General features: G+C 44.2%; 1 protein-coding gene across 1 annotated transcript in view; it reads right to left on the reverse strand.

Annotated features, from left to right (window-relative positions):
* Positions 1-21,924, reverse strand: part of LOC138976002 (EGF-like domain-containing protein 2) — a 47,933-nt gene that overhangs the window by 4,712 nt on the left and 21,297 nt on the right. The window contains exons 6-8 of the mRNA XM_070348794.1: positions 19,557-19,711; positions 17,350-17,446; positions 2,373-2,598 (exon numbers count right to left, since the gene is read on the reverse strand). Coding sequence (XP_070204895.1) covers positions 2,373-2,598; positions 17,350-17,446; positions 19,557-19,711 — 478 coding nt within the window. The remainder of the gene's footprint in view (positions 1-2,372; positions 2,599-17,349; positions 17,447-19,556; positions 19,712-21,924) is intronic.

Consider the following 21,924-nt stretch of genomic DNA (forward strand, 5'->3'; position numbering starts at 1 on the left):
AGCAAATGATGCTGTGAAATGATTAGGAATGCACTAACATCTTATGTATGCATTGAGCCATTCAGAATTCAAACTACCATACTTTCCGTATCTTAAAAAGATCGTCCTTGTCATTGCTCTTGTCTTCTAATCACATAGCAAACGCACTCGGAGATGCAGACAGAGGGAGGCGAGTCTCGACAAAAACGCAGAAACGATTGTGTACTGTGAACTACCTTGTATACGCCCAGTATCGAGTAAACGCCCACCCTCTACTTTGGGCCGAAAGCTGCGCATAGGGCATACTACCTAGTAAACACCCACCCTTCACTTCTTGATTAATGATGTCACAAAAATGATTTTTGGAACATTTGTTTTAAGTGTTTGTAAACTTCCGCATGCGATACAGAGTATTCATCCGAGTGTATAATGCCAAGATGCTGTTATAAAGGCATACGTAGAGGTTACATGCCGAGTCTCAGTGATTATCAAAAATAATGGTCGAAGTTAGCGGATCATGAAAAATGCGAGCTTTAGCGAGCTTTTTCATGACCGCGAACTGAGACCATTATTTTTTATAATCACTGAGACGAGGTGTGTAACCTCTTTATTCCTCCTTTCTTCAGTTATTCAAAGAAAAGAGGAGTTTTTTTGCGAAAGTTTGATCGAATCCTATTCTCTCAACCAGTCAACCTGCGCAGGCGATCGATTAATGCGCGGTTGTATAGTTCCGTGCAAATCATTCCATTCTGTTAACACTTCTTGTCAGTTTTCCTATTTTGGGCTAAAATCAAGTACACAGATATGCTGTTATTCTGCTGTGGCGGCAAAGGCAGATATTGTGTGTTCTGTATATGTTTTGGTATCGCTTAGAATAATGTTTTTTCGTCAAATGGGACTAGCAGACGAACTTTTGCACCCGTGTTCCAACGTTAAAAACTGTATGAAGTTCAGTTTTCTGGAGAAAATAGTGTATGAAACCCCTTTATGTTGTTTAAATTGATGAGATGTGTGCATTTGGTTGCGTGTGATCTGTTTATTAAATGAAATATTGTTGAAAACTGACCGTCGGATTGCAGTCTGTTGTCGAAGGAACTGAATGAAAAGAAGGGGAACTACTCTTGTCGCTAGACAAAGTATGAGTTACTTGCCTTGGGAAATTGCTTGTGATGAACGGCTTGACGGCACGGCAGATGAGATTCAGAAAACAACCGAACTCATGGATTCTATATGGAGATTCATGTGTTCAGGCCTGTAGTTGTTAATTTAAATGCGGTATGTTTGTATTGTTTGCTCCAGAGATGTATACTTCGTACATTAGAGCGTTCTGAACTTTTCAGTCGCAAAAAGTAGTACCGAAACAGAACAACCTCTCAACCCATTGCACTATCGAGGATTCAGGCTGTTGCTGGGTCGTTATTTGTTTGGTTGCTGGGTCATTATCGAAAAATAACTACCCCTACAAGTTTACAGAGGTAAAGAAGCAGAGGGGGGAATAACGTTAATTTATACTCCAACCGCAATGCAGCTGAGTAATACAAGAGAGTTGACATTTTCAAAGCTCTTCTAAAGTTTTTGATCGCGAAATTTGTTTCAAGACATTGTCCCTTGAACTTGATGGCTTGAATCAGTGCAACTGCAGACCTGGGTCAATCTTTTCACGTTAGCATTATCTATTGAAGTTATAAACTTGTTAACAGACGATAAAGCAACAAGATTTCCTTCGTGGGTTGCTTGCAGAATTCTTTGGGTGTGTGTGTGTGTGTGTGTGTGTGTGTGTGTGTGTGTGTGTGTGTGTGTGTGTGTGTGTGTGTGTGTGTGTGTGTGCGTGTGTGTGTGTGTGTGTTTGTGTGTGGGTGTGTGTGTGTGTGTGTGCGTGTGAGTGTGTGTGTGTGTGTGTGAGAAAAAGAGAGAGAGAGAGAGAGAGAGAGAGAGAGCAAAGTTTTGTGCAATAATGCATCCTTTGAACACTTCCATGCCAAGTGACCAAAATATCGTCATTTTAGCCAAGGAACCGCTCCTGTAAAGGGTATAGTACCTAGTAAACGCCCACCCCCAACTTTTGGGGAAAAAATTGGTGCATAGGGGGGGGTGGGCGTATACAAGGTAATGTACGGTGATTCACAGAAACTTTACACTGTCGTTGTCACAGGGTGCAATTTCACCCGGTGAGATGCAGACAGAGGGAGGCGAGTCGCGACAAAAACGCAGAAAAGATTGTGTACTGTACAGACATAGATTGATAGAAACTTTAAGACTTACACTGTCGTTGTCACAGGGTGCAATTTCACCCGGTGAGATGCAGACAGAGGGAGGCGAGTCTCGACAAACACGCAGAAAAGAATAGATTGTGTACCGTACAGACATAGATTGACAGAAACTTTGAGACTTACACTGTTGTAGTCACAGGGGGATTCACCCGATACTGGTGGGCACAGCCTTACGTCACAGGCAAAGTGAAGTTCATTCTTGTCGCCCATTCTTCCCTCCACAAACATGAAGGCCTTGACTAGCAGACTGAACGTGAACATTGCGTAAGGCTGCACAGAATTCCCTGGGCTTAAAATATAGACGGGTTCTTGTGGCACCACTAGGTCCAGATTGTCGTTTGCCAAGCAGCTGAAAACAAAGCATGCATACGCACAATCATGATTTTCAGACTTAAGGTTCCTTATAATAATAATAATAATAATAATAATAATAATAATAATAATAATAATAATAATAATAATAATAATGAGAATATTCATATGGCGCAAATCCTAATACAGTTCGAAGCTCCTCACAAACACATACATAATTACATTATTCTGTACACAATTATGAGATTCTCTTTGATTTTTGTAATCCATCTATCTGGTGGCCTGATTGATTGATTGATTGATTGATTGGTCAAATGCCCTCCCGTTTGGCCATGTGTTTCATTGCGTTACTCGCCAAGCAGCAGGTAAAGTGTGCGTATAGGGGAAGGGCCCCTATAACATGGACCGGCTCCTAATATGCACCACGGTGCACCTCTTGTTCTGACAAACTAACGACGCTAGAACGCTCAATAGAACGCTCAAAACAATTTCCTTCACCGCATTTACCCTCTCTGGATAATTTGCACATTGTCGAAACCGTTGTGGACGCAAAGATCACAGCGTTTCAGGGCAGAATGTACCATGGACCCCCTTACTTTGCCTCAAACATGTCAGATTCCAAGTACATAAATACGGTTTGACTTAAAATTATTGCGAATTTTGCCTCTGATTTCTTACAAGTTGTATATGTTTGTAACATGATAAAGTCACAGAATATTACATATCACTGTAAAGGTTATAAGGTACTCTTTCAGAAAACCTAATTTGATTTGAGAATGATATTCGTTTGGCTCTACCAGACGACAGTTATTGCCCTTGGTTGCAAAACTAAGGATTTATTTACAGAACTTGTGATTTTTGGCTCACGAAGTGTAGCCTATGCGATGCTAACTTTTGTCTGTCTGTGCGTGCGTGCGTATGTATGTATGTATGTATGTATGTATGTGGGTGCGTCTCAGAATCTCGTCCTCTGTTTGTGACATTATCACCAAAAGTAAAATCTTCCCAGAAAACGTTTAAAATACTATTTACACACTTCTCAGGGTGTACCTTTTCAGTTTAAACAAGAAAAAATATAACATTGCCTTTAGTTTGCCATATATTGAGCATTATTTGGACCATGTGTGCAAAATCACCCGTGTAACATGGAAACAATAAAAGACAAAAAAACTGCATTTATAAGGCTGAAAACGACTTTTATTCAGTTATTATTGTTGAATCACAAGCCATTATAGAGTTCAATATGAAATGACTACATGCAAACAACAAAATAATGTTTTTTTCAAAGTTCCATGCATTTGTCAAAATTTCAATACAAAAATGAAAATTAATTAATGATATCCTGATCAGAACATGTTGATACATGGCATTCATTCAGTCTTATTGACATTTAACCTTCACAATAGCATATATACAAAGATTTGTTGCTCTAAGACAAAATGTTAGAAAGTTATCCCAAAAGAATGCAAAATGGTCACCGATGTAACATGGAAACATCACTTTTGTAACAAAGAAACGGTTATGCTTTTTCCCACAAACTTTACTAAATGAAGCTGATTTTGCAACCAGATTCTTCTTAGGTAAAATGCCAAACACTAAAACAGGAACAGAAAGAAAAAAAGCTGGACAAAATCAAGCAAACTTTGCCCCAAAAAAGAGAAACATTAATGAAAAGTTCATCACCGACGTAACTCGGAAACGAACAACCAGACATGTATTATAAGGTTTGACATGAAGAATGCAAATGTTCAAAAGTGGTTCATTCAATTGTTAAGACAATAAACCAAAGGCATTGATTACATATAGAACAGTTGCCACTTGCAGTTAATTAATTTATTTTAAAAGAAATAATGCCCCCTGGCATTGAAGGTGGGGTCACGAATCATGGTTGCATCAGATGTAGGGACTAAGGAAATATCATCGATCCCTGGAAAGCAATAGTAGTTCCCCTCCGGTTTCCTTCGAAGGAACGTTACCACCAGTTCATCGGGTCGAATCTCTTGCACCTGAAACATGCAAGTACCTGCGATTTCAAAAAAAGATTGATGCTATATGTGTACTAGTTTCACTAACATGAATTTGTTTAATGTCTATCAAGATTTTGATGCATCCACATTCACTGGCTAAAAACAAAATAAAGTAATTATTTTGTTCAGACTTACCATTCCATTGAACATACAACTTTTACAATTAAAGAAAACATTGACACTTACCGTTCCTTTAAATGGATTTCGGAAATTTAATTTTGATCATAATTTTTTATATTTTTAATTTTCAGAGCTTGTTTTTAATCCAAATATAACATATTTATATGTTTTTGGAATCAGGAAATGATGTAAAATAAGATGAACGTAAATGTGGATCGTTTTATATATAAAAAAAAAAAAATTATTACAATTTTCAGATTTTTAATGGCCAAAGTCATTAATTAATTTTTAAGCCACCAAGCTGAAATGCAATACCGAAGTCCGGCCTTCGTCGAAGATTGCTTTACACAAATTTCAATCAATTTAATTGAAAAATGAGGGTGTGACAGTGCCGCCTCAACTTTTACAAAAAGCCGGATATGACGTCATCAAAAGTATTTGTCGAAAAAAAGAAAAACGGGGATATCATACCCAGGAACTCTCATGTCAAATTTCATAAAGATCGGTCAAGTAGTTTAGTCTGAATCGCTCTACACACACACACGCACAGACAAACAGACACACACACACACATACACCACGACCCTCGTTTCGATTCCCCCTCTATGTTAAAACATTTAGTCAAGTTTTGACTACGTGAAATCGAAAGAAAAACTATCATTAACAAATGTTTAGCCTAATTTTTACCTTCATAGAATATCATAGCAGCAAAAACTCACCTTTTCTTAAGAACCTTGGGTGTTGATCACTGTCGTAACAAAATCACAGACTTCGGAAACATTCTCGAAATCTTTCTTCGCTGCTGGAAGCTGAACTATTTCTCTCTGTAACTGCGCATGCGTAGTCACCCGCACCTCTAAGTCACTACGCGCAAAATAGTTCTAATCTTTCTTCAAAACTCTGAACATATTATTTGCAAAATCGTTCACCATCGTAACTGAATTTTGAAGAAGCATGTCATATTGCGCAACTTTCAACTTAGTTTGCAGATACAATTTTGAGAAAATAATACTTAAATAATATTTAACTTAGCGAGTTTCTATGCCCTTTCATGTCAAGATCGTGTTTAAGAATAGATGAATATGCAAATTCTAAAGTTCAAATTTAGGACTTGTTGCTGTTGCACGCGTGTGGAAACCTATGTTACGACAGTGATGACAAACTTTCAAGCGATTAATTTCGTTTAAAAAAACAATTCTGTGGACAAAATAACATTTCAACTGTCAAGTACACTTAAACCAAACACACATAACAAAAATAGCAGTCCTTGGACATTCTAAACGATTCTTGTAGTGAGGTACAAAACTAGTTGATGGTTCATGTCACAGATCAGACCTTCATTTTTCACGCATTTAATCATTTCTTTCGCAAAACACCCTTCATAATAATCATGCAAAATACTCAGTTTTGTTTGTACTATTTCTTTATTCATTTTACTTCTCAAAAATACCAATATCATGATTTAAAATTCAGTATGTTTCAATTGTGGGCTAATTTGATTATGGCACACACAAAAGGATCAGTTTCTGAGACGCACCCATGTATGTCTGTGGTAGAAACTTTAACATTTGAAGACGTCATATTACATTGACGTCACATTATGACGTACGAGGGTTAGACGTCACGCGATGGAATTACTGAAAGTCTCGGTGATTGTTATTTTGAGCGGGCCGAGACTATTTGGCAGTCGTGTCCATGTAAGTAGGCTACATGCAGACAGACAGATCTAGATCTAGTGTCTCGCTTTCTTGCACAGTTTCACCTATGCTCTTTCTGTGTGTGTGTGTGTGTGTGTGTGTGTGTGTGTGTGTGTGTGTGTGTGTGTGTGTGTGTGTGTGTGTGTGTGTGTGTGTGTGTGTGTGTGTGTGTGTGTGTGTGTGTGTGTGTGTGTGTGTGTGTGTGTGTGTGTGTGTGTGTGTGTGTGTGTGTGTGTGTGTGTGTGTGTGTGTGTGTGTGTGTGTGTGTGTGTGTGTGTGTGTGTGTGTGTGTGTGTGTGTGTGTGTGTGTGTGTGTGTGTGTGTGTGTGTGTGTGTGTGTGTGTGTGTGTGTGTGTGTGTGTGTGTGTGTGTGTGTGTGTGTGTGTGTGTGTGTGTGTGTGTGTGTGTGTGTGTGTGTGTGTGTGTGTGTGTGTGTGTGTGTGTGTGTGTGTGTGTGTGTGTGTGTGTGTGTGTGTGTGTGTGTGTGTGTGTGTGTGTGTGTGTGTGTGTGTGTGTGTGTGTGTGTGTGTGTGTGTGTGTGTGTGTGTGTGTGTGTGTGTGTGTGTGTGTGTGTGTGTGTGTGTGTGTGTGTGTGTGTGTGTGTGTGTGTGTGTGTGTGTGTGTGTGTGTGTGTGTGTGTGTGTGTGTGTGTGTGTGTGTGTGTGTGTGTGTGTGTGTGTGTGTGTGTGTGTGTGTGTGTGTGTGTGTGTGTGTGTGTGTGTGTGTGTGTGTGTGTGTGTGTGTGTGTGTGTGTGTGTGTGTGTGTGTGTGTGTGTGTGTGTGTGTGTGTGTGTGTGTGTGTGTGTGTGTGTGTGTGTGTGTGTGTGACGGAGTGATTGAGTTTGTGTTACTGTTTGTCGAGTTCTTACGTGAGCCTTGAAGGCTTCGCCTCTTGTTCAAATTCAAATGGAGCAATTATAAAATAAAAGATAACAGCCCAAGACATCATTCTCGGTTGGGAAGCATATAGTTTGAGCCGATTTTGTGAAAACACAGAGAAAGTGCGTGTGTGTGTGTGTGTGTGTGTGTGTGTGTGTGTGTGTGTGTGCTTGCTGTGTGTCTGTGTGCGTGCGTGCGTGCGTTCGGGTGTATGTGTGTGTGTGTTTGCATGTGTGTGTGTGCGTTCGTGTGTATGTGACAGTGTCATTATGTGTGTGTGTGTGTGTGTGTGTGTGTGTATGTGTGTGTGTGTGTGTGTGTGTGTGTGTGTGTGTGTACAGTGATTCCAGGAAACCAACCTGACATACTGCCTCGACAAGTTTCTTGAATTTAGTGGACAAGATCCAAGGGATCCGATTTTCTTCAAAAAATGAGTCGATTGCCTGACGGGCGCAGTGGCGTGGTGGTAAGGCATCGGCCTCCTAATCGGGAGGTCGTGAGTTCGAATCCCGGTCGCTGCCGCCTGGTGGGTTAAGAGTGGAGATTTTATCCGATCTCCCAGGTCAACTTATGTGCATACCTGCTAGTGACTTAACCCCCTTCGTGTGTACACGCAAGCACAAGACCAAGTGCGCACGGAAAAGATCCTGTACTCCATGTCAGAGTAAACACGAAAATACCCAGCATGCCTCCCCCGAAATCGGCGTATGCTGCCTGAATGGCAAGGTAAAAACGGCCATACACGTACAAATCCACTCGTGATAAAAACATGAGTGAACGTGGGAGTCTAAGCCCATGAACGAAGAAGAAGATAGAGAGAGAGGAAAAGAGAGATAGAGAGGGACGGAAAGAGAGATAGAGAGGGAGGGAAAGAGAGATAAAGAGGGAGGGAAAGAGAGATAGAGAGATAGAGAGAGAGGGAAAGAGAGGGAGGGAAAGAGAGATAGAGAGATAGAGAGAGAGGGAAAGAGAGGGAGGGAAAGAGAGATAGAGAGGGAGGGAAAGAGAGATAGAGAGGGAGGGAAAGAGAGATAGAGAGAGGGGGAAAGAGAGATAGAGAGGGAGGGAAAGAGAGATAGAGAGGGACGGAAAGAGAGATAGAGAGAGGGGGAAAGAGAGATAGAGAGAGGGGGAAAGAGAGATAGAGAGGGACGGAAAGAGAGATAGAGAGAGAGGGAAAGAGAGATAGAGAGAGAGGGAAAGAGAGATAGAGAGGGAGGGAAAGAGAGATAGAGAGGGAGGGAAAGAGAGATAGAGAGAGGGGGAAAGAGATAGAGAGGGAGGAAAAGAGAGATAGAGAGAGGGGAAAGAGAGATAGAGAGGGACGGAAAGAGAGATAGAGAGAGAGGGAAAGAGAGATAGAGAGGGACGGAAAGAGAGATAGAGAGAGGGGAAAGAGAGATAGAGAGGGAGGGAAAGAGAGATAGAGAGGGAGGGAAAGAGAGATAGAGAGGGACGGAAAGAGAGATAGAGAGGGAGGGAAAGAGAGATAGATAGGGAGGGATAGAGAGATAGAGAGAGAGGGAAAGAGAGATAGAGAGGGACGGAAAGAGAGATAGAGAGGGAGGGAAAGAGAGATAGAGAGGGACGGAAAGAGAGATAGAGAGAGGGGAAAGAGAGATAGAGAGGGAGGGAAAGAGAGATAGAGAGAGGGGAAAGAGAGATAGAGAGGGAGGGAAAGAGAGATAGAGAGGGAGGGAAAGAGAGATAGAGAGGGAGGGAAAGAGAGATAGAGAGGGAGGGAAAGAGAGATAGATAGGGAGGGATAGAGAGATAGAGAGAGAGGGAAAGAGAGATAGAGAGGGAGGGAAAGAGAGATAGAGAGGGAGGGAAAGAGAGATAAAGAGGGAGGGAAAGAGAGATAGAGAGATAGAGAGAGAGGGAAAGAGAGGGAGGGAAAGAGAGATAGAGAGGGAGGGAAAGAGAGATAGAGAGGGAGGGAAAGAGAGATAGAGAGAGAGGGAAAGAGAGATAGAGAGTGAGGGAAAGAGAGATAGAGAGGGAGGGAAAGAGAGATAGAGAGAGAGGGAAAGAGAGATAGAGAGGGAGGGAAAGAGAGATAGAGAGGGAGGGAAAGAGAGATAGAGAGGGAGGGAAAGAGAGATAGAGAGAGAGGGAGAGATAGATAGAGAGGGAGGGAAAGAGAGATAGAGAGGGAGGGAAAGAGAGATAAAGAGGGAGGGAAAGAGAGATAGAGAGAGAGGGAAAGAGAGATAGAGAGGGAGGGAAAGAGAGATAGAGAGGGAGGGAAAGAGAGATAGAGAGGGAGGGAAAGAGAGATAGAGAGGGAGGGAAAGAGAGATAGAGAGGGAGGGAAAGAGAGATAGAGAGAGAGGGAAAGAGAGATAGAGAGGGAGGGAAAGAGAGATAGAGAGGGAGGGAAAGAGAGATAGAGAGGGAGGGAAAGAGAGATAGAGAGAGAGGGAAAGAGAGATAGAGAGGGACGGAAAGAGAGATAGAGAGGGAGGGAAAGAGAGATAGAGAGAGAGGGAAAGAGAGATAGGGAGAGGGGAAAGAGAGATAGAGAGAGAGGGAAAGAGAGATAGAGAGGGAGGGAAAGAGAGATAGGGAGAGGGGAAAGAGAGATAGAGAGGGAGGGAAAGAGAGATAGAGAGGGAGGGAAAGAGAGATAGAGAGAGAGGGAAAGAGAGATAGAGAGGGAGGGAAAGAGAGATAGAGAGAAAGAGAGATAGAGAGGGAGGGAAAGAGAGATAGAGAGAGGGAAAGAGAGATAGAGAGGGACGGAAAGAGAGATAGAGAGGGGGGAAAGAGAGATAGAGAGAGAGGAAAAGAGAGATAGAGAGAGAGGGAAAGAGAGATAGAGAGGGAGAGAAAGAGAGATAGAGAGGGACGAAAAGAGAGATAGAGAGGGAGGGAAAGAGAGATAGAGAGAGGGGAAAGAGAGATAGAGAGGGACGGAAAGAGAGATAGAGAGGGAGGGAAAGAGAGATAGAGAGAGAGGGAAAGAGAGATAGAGAGGGAGGGAAAGAGAGATAGAGAGAGAGGGAAAGAGAGATAGAGAGTGAGGGAAAGAGAGATAGAGAGGGAGGGAAAGAGAGATAGAGAGGGACGGAAAGAGAGATAGAGAGGGACGGAAAGAAAGATAGAGAGAGAGGGAAAGAGAGATAGAGAGAGAGGGAAAGAGAGATAGAGAGAGAGGGAAAGAGAGATAGAGAGAGAGAGAGAAGGGGAGATAGAGAGGGAGGGAAAGAGAGATAAAGAGGGAGAGAGAAGGGGAGATAGAGAGGGACGGAAAGAGAGATAGAGAGGGGGGAACGAGAGATAGAGAGAGAGGGAAAGAGAGATAAAGAGGGAGAGAGAAGGGGAGATAGAGAGGGACGGAAAGAGAGATAGAGAGGGAGGGAAAGAGAGATAGAGAGGGAGGGAAAGAGAGAAAGAGAGGGACGGAAAGAGAGATAGAGAGAGAGGGAAAGAGAGATAGAGAGGAAGGGAAAGAGAGATAGAGAGTGAGGGAAAGAGAGATAGAGAGGGAGGGAAAGGGAGATAGAGAGGGAGGGAAAGAGAGATAGAGAGGGAGGGAAAGAGAGATAGAGAGGGAGGGAAAGAGAGATAGAGATGGACGGAAAGAGAGATAGAGAGGGAGGGAAAGGGAGATAGAGAGGGAGGGAAAGAGAGATAGAGAGGGAGGGAAAAAGAGATAGAGAGGGAGGGAAAGAGAGATAAAGAGAGAGGGAAAGAGAGATAGAGAGGGAGGGAAAAAGAGATAGAGAGGGACGGAAAGAGAGATAGAGAGGGAGGGAAAGAGAGATAGAGAGGGAGGGAAAGAGAGATAGAGAGGGACGGAAAGAGAGATAGAGAGAGAGGGAAAGAGAGATAGAGAAAGAGAGATAGAGAGGGAGGGAAAAAGAGATAGAGAGGGACGGAAAGAGAGATAGAGAGGGAGGGAAAGAGAGATAGATAGGGAGGGAAAGAGAGATAGAGAGGGACGGAAAGAGAGATAGAGAGGGAGGGAAAGAGAGATAGATAGGGAGGGAAAGAGAGAAAGAGAGGGACGGAAAGAGAGATAGAGAGGGAGGGAAAGAGAGATAGAGAGGAAGGGAAAGAGAGATAGAGAGGGAGGGAAAGAGAGATAGAGAGAGAGTGAAAGAGAGATAGAGAGAGAGGGAAAGAGAGATAGAGAGGGAGGGAAAGAGAGATAGAGAGGGAGGGAAAGAGAGATAGAGAGAGGGAAAGAGAGATAGAGAGAGGGGAAAGAGAGATAGAGAGGGACGGAAAGAGAGATAGAGAGGGAGGGAAAGAGAGATAGAGAGGGAGGGAAAGAGAGATAGAGAGAGGGGAAAGAGAGATAGAGAGGGACGGAAAGAGAGATAGAGAGGGAGGGAAAGGGAGATAGAGAGGGAGGGAAAGAGAGATAGAGAGGGAGAGAGAAGGGGAGATAGAGAGGGACGGAAAGAGAGATAGAGAGAGAGAGGGAAAGAGAGATAGAGAGGGAGGGAAAGAGAGATAGGGAGAGGGGAAAGAGAGAGATAGAGAGAAAGAGAGATAGAGAGGGAGGGAAAGAGAGATAGAGAGAGGGGAGATAGGGAGAGGGGAAAGAGAGAGATAGAGAGAAAGAGAGATAGAGAGGGAGGGAAAGAGAGATAGAGAGAGGGGAAAGAGAGATAGAGAGGGACGGAAAGAGAGATAGAGAGAGAGGGAAAGAGAGATAGAGAGGGAGGGAAAGAGAGATAGAGAGAGGGCAAAGAGAGATAGAGAGGGAGGGAAAGAGAGATAGAGAGAGAGGGAAAGAGAGATAGAGAGGGAGGGAAAGAGAGATAGAGAGAGGGGAAAGAGAGAAAGAGAGGGAGGGAAAGAGAGATAGAGAGAGAGGGAAAGAGAGATAGAGAGGGAGGGAAAGAGAGATAGAGAGAGAGGGAAAGAGAGATAGAGAGGGAGGGAAAGAGAGATAGAGAGGGAGGGAAAGAGAGATAGAGAGGGACGGAAAGAGAGATAGAGAGAGAGGGAAAGAGAGATAGAGAGGGAGGGAAAGAGAGATAGAGAGAGGGGAAAGAGAGAAAGAAAGGGAGGGAAAGAGAGATAGAGAGAGAGGGAAAGAGAGATAGAGAGGGAGGGAAAGAGAGATAGAGAGAGAGGGAAAAAGAGATAGAGAGGGAGGGAAAGAGAGATAGAGAGAGGGGAAAGAGAGATAGAGAGGGAGGGAAAGAGAGATAGAGAGAGAGTGAAAGAGAGATAGAGAGAGAGGGAAAGAGAGATAGAGAGGGAGGGAAAGAGAGATAGAGAGAGGGGAAATAGAGATAGAGAGGGACGGAAAGAGAGATAGAGAGGGAGGGAAAGAGAGATAGAGAGGGAGGGAAAGAGAGATAGAGAGAGGGGAAAGAGAGATAGAGAGAGGGGAAAGAGAGATAGAGAGGGACGGAAAGAGAGATAGAGAGGGAGGGAAAGAGAGATAGAGAGGGAGGGAAAGAGAGATAGAGAGGGAGAGAGAAGGGGAGATAGAGAGGGACGGAAAGAGAGATAGAGAGAGAGGGAAAGAGAGATAGAGAGGGAGGGAAAGAGAGATAGGGAGAGGGGAAAGAGAGAGATAGAGAGAAAGAGAGATAGAGAGGGAGGGAAAGAGAGATAGAGAGAGGGAGATAGGGAGAGGGGAAAGAGAGAGATAGAGAGAAAGAGAGATAGAGAGAGGGGAAAGAGAGATAGAGAGGGACGGAAAGAGAGATAGAGAGAGAGGGAAAGAGAGATAGAGAGGGAGGGAAAGAGAGATAGAGAGAGGGGAAAGAGAGATAGAGAGGGAGGGAAAGAGAGATAGAGAGAGAGGGAAAGAGAGATAGAGAGGGAGGGAAAGAGAGATAGAGAGAGGGGAAAGAGAGAAAGAGAGGGAGGGAAAGAGAGATAGAGAGAGAGGGAAAGAGAGATAGAGAGGGAGGGAAAGAGAGATAGAGAGAGAGGGAAAGAGAGATAGAGAGGGAGGGAAAGAGAGATAGAGAGAGGGGAAAGAGAGATAGAGAGGGACGGAAAGAGAGATAGAGAGAGAGGGAAAGAGAGATAGAGAGGGAGGGAAAGAGAGATAGAGAGAGGGGAAAGAGAGAAAGAGAGGGAGGGAAAGAGAGATAGAGAGAGAGGGAAAGAGAGATAGAGAGGGAGGGAAAGAGAGATAGAGAGAGAGGGAAAGAGAGATAGAGAGGGAGGGAAAGAGAGATAGAGAGAGGGGAAAGAGAGATAGAGAGGGACGGAAAGAGAGATAGAGAGAGAGGGAAAGAGAGATAGAGAGGGAGGGAAAGAGAGATAGAGAGGGACGGAAAGAGAGAAAGAGAGGGAGGGAAAGAGAGATAGAGAGAGAGGGAAAGAGAGATAGAGAGGGAGGGAAAGAGAGATAGAGAGAGAGGGAAAGAGAGATAGAGAGGGAGGGAAAGGGAGATAGAGAGAGGGGAAAGAGAGATAGAGAGGGACGGAAAGAGAGATAGAGAGAGAGGGAAAGAGAGATAGAGAGGGAGGGAAAGAGAGATAGAGAGAGGGGAAAGAGAGAAAGAGAGGGAGGGAAAGAGAGATAGAGAGAGAGGGAAAGAGAGATAGAGAGGGAGGGAAAGAGAGATAGAGAGAGAGGGAAAGAGAGATAGAGAGGGAGGGAAAGAGAGATAGAGAGGGAGGGAAAGAGAGATAGAGAGGGACGGAAAGAGAGATAGAGAGAGAGGGAAAGAGAGATAGAGAGGGAGGGAAAGAGAGATAGAGAGGGAGAGAGAAGGGGAGATAGAGAGGGACGGAAAGAGAGATAGAGAGAGAGGGAAAGAGAGATAGAGAGGGAGGGAAAGAGAGATAGGGAGAGGGGAAAGAGAGAGAAAGAGAGATAGAGAGGGAGGGAAAGAGAGATAGAGAGAGGGGAGATAGGGAGAGGGGAAAGAGAGAGATAGAGAGAAAGAGAGATAGAGAGGGAGGGAAAGAGAGATAGAGAGAGGGGAAAGAGAGATAGAGAGGGACGGAAAGAGAGATAGAGAGAGAAAGAAAGAGAGATAGAGAGGGAGGGAAAGAGAGATAGAGAGAGGGGAAAGAGAGATAGAGAGGGAGGGAAAGAGAGATAGAAAGAGAGGGAAAGAGAGATAGAGAGGGAGGGAAAGAGAGATAGAGAGAGGGGAAAGAGAGAAAGAGAGGGAGGGAAAGAGAGATAGAGAGAGAGGGAAAGAGAGATAGAGAGGGAGGGAAAGAGAGATAGAGAGAGAGGGAAAGAGAGATAGAGAGGGAGGGAAAGAGAGATAGAGAGAGGGGAAAGAGAGATAGAGAGGGACGGAAAGAGAGATAGAGAGGGAGGGAAAGAGAGATAGAGAGAGAGGGAAAGAGAGATAGAGAGGGAGGGAAAGAGAGATAGAGAGAGGGGAAAGAGAGAAAGAGAGGGAGGGAAAGAGAGATAGAGAGAGAGGGAAAGAGAGATAGAGAGGGAGGGAAAGAGAGATAGAGAGAGAGGGAAAGAGAGATAGAGAGGGAGGGAAAGAGAGATAGAGAGAGGGGAAAGAGAGATAGAGAGGGACGGAAAGAGAGATAGAGAGAGAGGAAAGAGAGATAGAGAGGGAGGGAAAGAGAGATAGAGAGGGACGGAAAGAGAGAAAGAGAGGGAGGGAAAGAGAGATAGAGAGAGAGGGAAAGAGAGATAGAGAGGGAGGGAAAGAGAGATAGAGAGAGAGGGAAAGAGAGATAGAGAGGAGGGAAAGAGAGATAGAGAGAGGGGGAAAGAGAGATAGAGAGGGACGGAAAGAGAGATAGAGAGAGAGGGAAAGAGAGATAGAGAGGGAGGGAAAGAGAGATAGAGAGAGGGGAAAGAGAGAAAGAGAGGGAGGGAAAGAGAGATAGAGAGAGAGGGAAAGAGAGATAGAGAGGGAGGGAAAGAGAGGGAGGGAAAGAGAGATAGAGAGAGAGGGAAAGAGAGATAGAGAGGGAGGAAAGAGAGATAGAGAGAGAGGGAAAGAGAGATAGAGAGGGAGGGAAAGAGAGATAGAGAGGGAGGGAAAGAGAGATAGAGAGGGACGGAAAGAGAGATAGAGAGAGAGGGAAAGAGAGATAGAGAGGGAGGGAAAGAGAGATAGAGAGGGACGGAAAGAGAGATAGAGAGGGAGGGAAAGAGAGATAAAGAGGGAGAGAGAAGGGGAGATAGAGAGGGAGGAAAAGAGAGATAGAGAGAGAGGGAAAGAGAGATAGAGAGATAGAGAGAGAGGGAAAGAGAGATAGAGAGGGAGGGAAAGAGAGATAGAGAGGAAAAGAGAGATAGAGAGAGAGGGAAAGAGAGATAAAGAGGGAGAGAGAAGGGGAGATAGAGAGGGAGGGAAAGAGAGATAGAGAGAGAGGGAAAGAGAGATAGAGAGATAGAGAGAGAGGGAAAGAGAGATAGAGAGAGAGGAAAAGAGAGATAGAGAGGGGGGAAAGAGAGATAGAGAGGGGGGAAAGAAAGATAAAGAGGGAGAGAGAAGGGGAGATAGAGAGGGAGGGAAAGAGAGATAGAGAGGGAGGAAAGAGAGATAGAGAGAGAGGGAAAGAGAGATAGAGAGGGACGGAAAGAGAGAAAGAGAGGGACGGAAAGAGAGAAAGAGAGGGACGGAAAGAGAGATAGAGAGAGAGTGAAAGAGAGATAGAGAGAGAGGGAAAGAGAGATAGAGAGAGAGTGAAAGAGAGATAGAGAGAGAGTGAAAGAGAGATAGAGAGAGAGGGAAAGAGAGATAGAGAGAGAGTGAAAGAGAGATAGAGAGAGAGGGAAAGAGAGATAGAGAGGGAGGGAAAGAGAGATAGAGAGGGAGAGGAAGAGAGATAGAGAGGGAGAGAAAGAGAGATAGAGAGAGGGGGAAAGGGAGATAGAGAGAGAGGGAAAGATAGATAGAGAGGGACGGAAAGAGAGATAGAGAGGGAGGGAAAGAGAGATAGAGAGAGAGGGAAAGAGAGATAGAGAGGGAGGAAAGAGAGATAGAGAGAGAGGGAAAGAGAGATAGAGAGGGACGGAAAGAGAGATAGAGAGAGGGTAAAGAGAGATAGAGAGGGGGGAAAGAGAGATAGAGAGGGAGGGAAAGAGAGATAGAGAGGGAGGGAAAGAGAGATAGAGAGGGAGGGAAAGAGAGATAGAGAGAGAGTGAAAGAGAGATAGAGAGAGAGGGAAAGAGAGATAGAGAGGGAGGGAAAGAGAGATAGAGAGAGAGGGAAAGAGAGATAGAGAGAGAGGGAAAAAGAGATAGAGAGGGACGGAAAGAGAGATAGAGAGGGAGGGAAAGAGAGATAGAGAGAGAGGGAAAGAGAGATAGAGAGTGAGGGAAAGAGAGATAGAGAGGGAGGGAAAGAGAGATAGAGAGGGAGGGAAAGAGAGATAGAGAGAGAGGGAAAGAGAGATAGAGAGTGAGGGAGAGATAGAGAGGGAGCGAGAGATAGAGAGGGAGGGAGAGAGAGATAGAGAGGGACGGAAAGAGAGATAGAGAGAGGGGAAAGAGAGATAGAGAGTGAGGGAAAGAGAGATAGAGAAGGAGGGAAAGAGAGATAGAGAGGGAGGGAAAGAGAGATAGAGAGGGACGGAAAGAGAGATAGAGAGGGAGGGAAAGAGAGATAGAGAGGGAGGAAAAGAGAGATAGAGAGGGAGGGAAAGAGAGATAGAGAGGGAGGGAAAGAGAGATAGAGAGAGGGGAAAGAGAGATAGAGAGGGAGGGAAAGAGAGATAGAGAGGGAGGGAAAGAGAGATAGAGAGAGGGGAAAGAGAGATAGAGAGGGAGGGAAAGAGAGATAGAGAGGGAGGGAAAGAGAGATAGAGAGGGAGGGAAAGGGAGATAGAGAGGGAGGGAAAGAGAGATAGAGAGGGAGGAAAAGAGAGATAGAGAGGGAGGGAAAGAGAGATAGAGAGGGAGGGAAAGAGAGATAGAGAGAGGGGAAAGAGAGATAGAGAGGGAGGGAAAGAGAGATAGAGAGGGAGGGAAAGAGAGATAGAGAGAGAGGGAAAGAGAGATAGAGAGGGAGGGAAAGAGAGATAGAGAGGGGGGAGAGAGATAGAGAGGGAGGAAAAGAGAGATAGAGAGGGAGGGAAAGAGAGATAGAGAGAGAGGTGGAAGTAGTTAAAGTAAGAGAAACACGAGGAACACAAGCAACACTTACCCCTCATTACCGATCAGTTCCAGAGAGACATAATCACCGCTGCTGTTGTCTTTCCTGTTGCTGGCCACACAATCCGTAACCAGCATGGTTTCGAACACTGTTTTTATGAGGAGAAAAAGAGTGAAATGAGTCAAATAGTTAAAGAAGAAAAAGGAACTGCATACCCCCAGCGTAGGTCAAATTGGCCATCCCTCTCTTTCTCTCTCTGTCTCTGTCTCTGTCTCTGTCTCTGTCTCTCTCTCTCTCTCTCTCTCTCTCTCTCTCAAAAATTAAAAATATAAAAATTATTATTAAAATAAAGTTTCCGAAATCGATTTAAAAACAATTTCATCTTATTCCTTGTCGGTTCCTGATTCCAAAAACATATAGATATGATATGTTTGGATTAAAAACACGCTCAGAAAGTTAAAAAGAATAGAGATAAAGAAAAGCGTGCTATCCTTCTCAGCGCAACTACTACCCCGCTCTTCTTGTCAATTTCACTGCCTTTGCATCGAGCGGTGGACTGACGATGCTACGAGTATACGCTCTTGCTGTAAAAATGCAGTGAGTTCAGTTTCATTCTGTGAGTTCGACAGCTACTTGACTAAATATTGTATTTTCGCCTTACGCGACTTGTTTTTTTTTACCTGAACTTGAATGCATTGTGGCTTTGTACTTAGAAAGACGGTCAACCAGACTTGGGTCACGTCTCGGTAAGATTTGTTCGATAAATGTCTTTGATGACGTCATATCCAGCTTTTGTGAAAGTTGAGGTGGCACTGTCACACCCTCATCTAATTTCTATTAAATTGATTGAACATTTGGCCAAGCATGCAATCATCAACGAAGCCCGGACTATGGGATTGCGGACTGGGTGGCCGAGTGGTAACGCACTAGCGCTCGGAAGCGAGAGGTTGCGAGTTCGACCCTGGGTCAGGGCGTTAGCAATTTTCTTCCCCATTTCCTAACCTAGGTGGTGGGTTCAAGTGTTAGTTTTTCGGATGAGACGAAAAACCGAGGTCCCTTCGTGTACACTACATTGGGGTGTGCACGTTAAAGATCCCACGATTGACAAAAGGGTCTTTCCTGTCAAATTTGTATTAGCATAGATAAAAATGTCCACCAAAATACCCGTGTGACTTGGAATAATAGGCCGTGAAAAGTAGGATATGCGCCGAAATGGCTGCGATCTGCTGGCCGATGTGAATGCGTGATGTATTGTGTAAACAAAAATCCATCTCACACGGCATAAATAAATCCCTGCGCCTTGAATATGTGCGCGATATAAATTGCATAAAAGAAAACAAAATAAAATAAATAAAAATCCCTGCGCTTAGAACTGTACCCACGGAATACGCGCGATATAAGCCTCATATTGATTGATTGCTTTTCAGCATAGAAGCTTAAAAATTAAATGATGAGTTTGGTCATTAAAGATCTGAAAATCATTTCCGTAATCGATCTAAAAAAAGGAGGTTTATGTTTCAAGGCCCTTTTATTTAAAAAAAATTTTAAAAGTCAACGTAATCGATAATATTCAATGTGGTGACCCTTACATTTGAGGACATTTGAAAATGATCAACTAGTGTGGGGTCATCACGATTTAAAAGTATATAAAATTTTAAAGATCTATCTTCAAAAACGTTTTAGCAATTGATAATTATCAAATTGTTTTACTGCCGATATGACACCACTGTTACCTGGGTAAACCACACTTGCGTCATGTTTGGAGGTAGTAAACTCCACCACACGTACGTACAATTTCAATTAATGCTCTATCTGAGAAAACCTAAACCTTGATTTTTTTTTGCTGTGACCGCCCGCACAGTCGGATGGCCAGCCTAACACTGCTCCTTACTAAGACTCACCAGGTTGCTCAGGTACGTAAAAAGACCCTGTCAAAGCAGCATGTGTATAGGGGAGAAATCGCAAAATTGGAGATCTTGACCTGAACGTCTAAAACAGGTTTAAGCTTGAAACTATAGCTACATCTTGCACTAACAAATTAACACATTGAATCCCCACAAAACACACAGACACAGACACACACAGACACACACAGACACTTACACACACACACTGACACACACACACATGCACGCACACACACGCACACACCCAAATACAAACACGGACAAACAAACACACACACTCAAACACACACACACACACACACACACACACGCACAAACACACACACACACACACACGGCATACACACTTACGTGGGTTATCCCCAAAGTCAATTTTCATGGTCAGCTCCTCGCCAAGGCGAACCTCGTCACTGTCACCGACAGTCCCGTCAGTGCTTTGAAGGGTAAATGCAAGTCGAGATGCCAGTTCTCCATCCACCGTGTCCTTGTTCGACTCCAGGTTTGATCTGCCATAACGAAAATATCGGCATGAACATGCATGACCGCAATCCTTCATCTTCTTCTTCTGCGTTCATGGGCTGAAACTTCCACGTACACTCGTGGTATTTTTGCACGAGTGGATTTGTACGTGTATGACCGTTTTTACCACGTTATTTAGGCAGCCATACGCCGCTTTCAGAGGAAGCATGCTGGGTATTTTCGTGTTTCTATAACCCACCGAACTCTGACATGGATTACAGGATCTTTTCCGTGCGTACTTGGTCTTGTGCTTGCGTGTACACTTGCACTAGCAGGTCTGCACATAAGTTGACCTGGGAGATAAAAAAAAACTCCACCCTTAACCCACCAGGCGCGGCCAGGATTCGAACCCACGACCTTCCGCTTGAGAGGCCATTGCGCTTGTCTGACCGCGGGGGGGGGGGGGGGGGGGTAAATTGAACAAGGCGAATATTTTAATAGTTCGTGTAACAATCTTTTATGTCTCTGTATTCTTACGTTACTGGTGATTGTCAATGACGTTTTCATAAGAAAATGTGGCGCAACGACTAACAACGGGTGGCAGGTGAGAACTTTTTGAATATTTTGGTTGAATGTCGCTGAATGTCTAACTTTTTAAGTACTGTTGTTAGAAAATTGCAATATCTCTACTCTTTGGTCTTTCAGTCATGGAAAATTGTCCTAAGAAGACATGAAGAAAACTCTGGCAGCAATGAAAGATAGTTGGCTTGGGTTAAATACCTATGCAAATGAGTTCGGCTAATTTGAACTTTGCCCTGTTCAATTTACCCGACCAGTCGAAACAATTTCAACTTTTCTTAAATTTCACGAAACAAGTCAATGTGTTGACAAAACACATAAGATCCTTTATTTCACTTGCATATGAGTAGGTCTAACCTAAATCTTGAGATATAACCCCACCGGTCTTTGCTCACCGACTTCTATGGGCCAGCCACAGCGTCTAGTTCTTAGGGTGTCCAAATTACCCCCCTTTACCCTATCACTTTAAAGGCCACCAGCGTGGGCTCGACATAAGTCGCTCTGTTTTCTCGTGACTGTAATACACCCGATCTCTCTAGCAACGCTAAATGTATGTCTGTGGCCTTCTAAAACCCACTGTCTCGTAACAAGTAACGCGAAAGTCGGACAGAGTTGCGCCCCTGGAACAGCAGGTAGTTCCGTTTTGTGTTTGCAAAATGGATTGCTTTACAAATTCAAGAGGTGTGACAACCGCATGACAATCCGCCCTTCAACGTCTTTACCCGCGTACTAGTTTGGTCAGTTTGAACAGCAGACACAGTAACGTTTTTCTCCACCACTAATCTTCTCTCGTTCAGCCAATTTGGACCACAGGCACTCGTCACGATCGGGTCGGGATCAAAGTGGGCTCTCAAGACTACTACTATTAAACCACAAGAAAAGACCCCCCGTCCATCACAAGTGACAGCCAAGACATAGGCCCCGCCCACCTCGTGACGAGTGCCTGTGATTTGGACGTGAACAGAACAAACCGGAACTACCCGCCGACAGCGCCGCGGGCTATGTCATGGACGGACAACTCTTATTACTTTCGTTTTGAGACAATGCTATAGCAAGACTTCTTCTCCTGCTGACGGATATCTCATAAACAACGTCTGTTCTATATAGCTGCACGAGCTACACAACGCAAAGCACGCACGTCTGCACGTAGGACTGGGTGGCCGAGTGATAACACACTTGCGCTCGGAATCGAGCGGTTGCGTGTTCAGGCCTGGGTCAGGCCGCAATTTTCTCCCCCCTTTCCTAACCTAGGTGGTGGGTTCAAGTGCTAGTCTTTCGGATGAGACGAAAAACCGAGGTCCCGTGTACACTACATTGGGGTGTGCACGTTAAAGATCCCACGATTGACAAAAGGGTCTTTCCTGGCAAAATTGTATAGACATATATAAAAATGTCCACCAAATACCCGTGTGACTTGGAATAATAGGCCGTGAAAAGTATATCTCGCCTAACACGCTTGAGATTTACTGGCCGATGTGAATGCGTGATATATTGTGTAAAAAATTCCATCTCACACGGCATATTGTAAACGCCATGAGCCTCCCCAAATAGGAGAGGGTATGTGCGTAGAAATACTCACAAATAATAAATAAAAGCACTGCCACCCTATTCTTCTTCTTCTTTTTCTTCTTCTTCTTCTTCTTCTTCCTCTTCCTCTTCCTCTTCCTCTTCTTCTTCTTCT

The sequence above is a fragment of the Littorina saxatilis genome, linkage group LG9 (genome assembly GCF_037325665.1).
Source record: "Littorina saxatilis isolate snail1 linkage group LG9, US_GU_Lsax_2.0, whole genome shotgun sequence".
NCBI classification, from domain to species: domain Eukaryota; kingdom Metazoa; phylum Mollusca; class Gastropoda; order Littorinimorpha; family Littorinidae; genus Littorina; species Littorina saxatilis.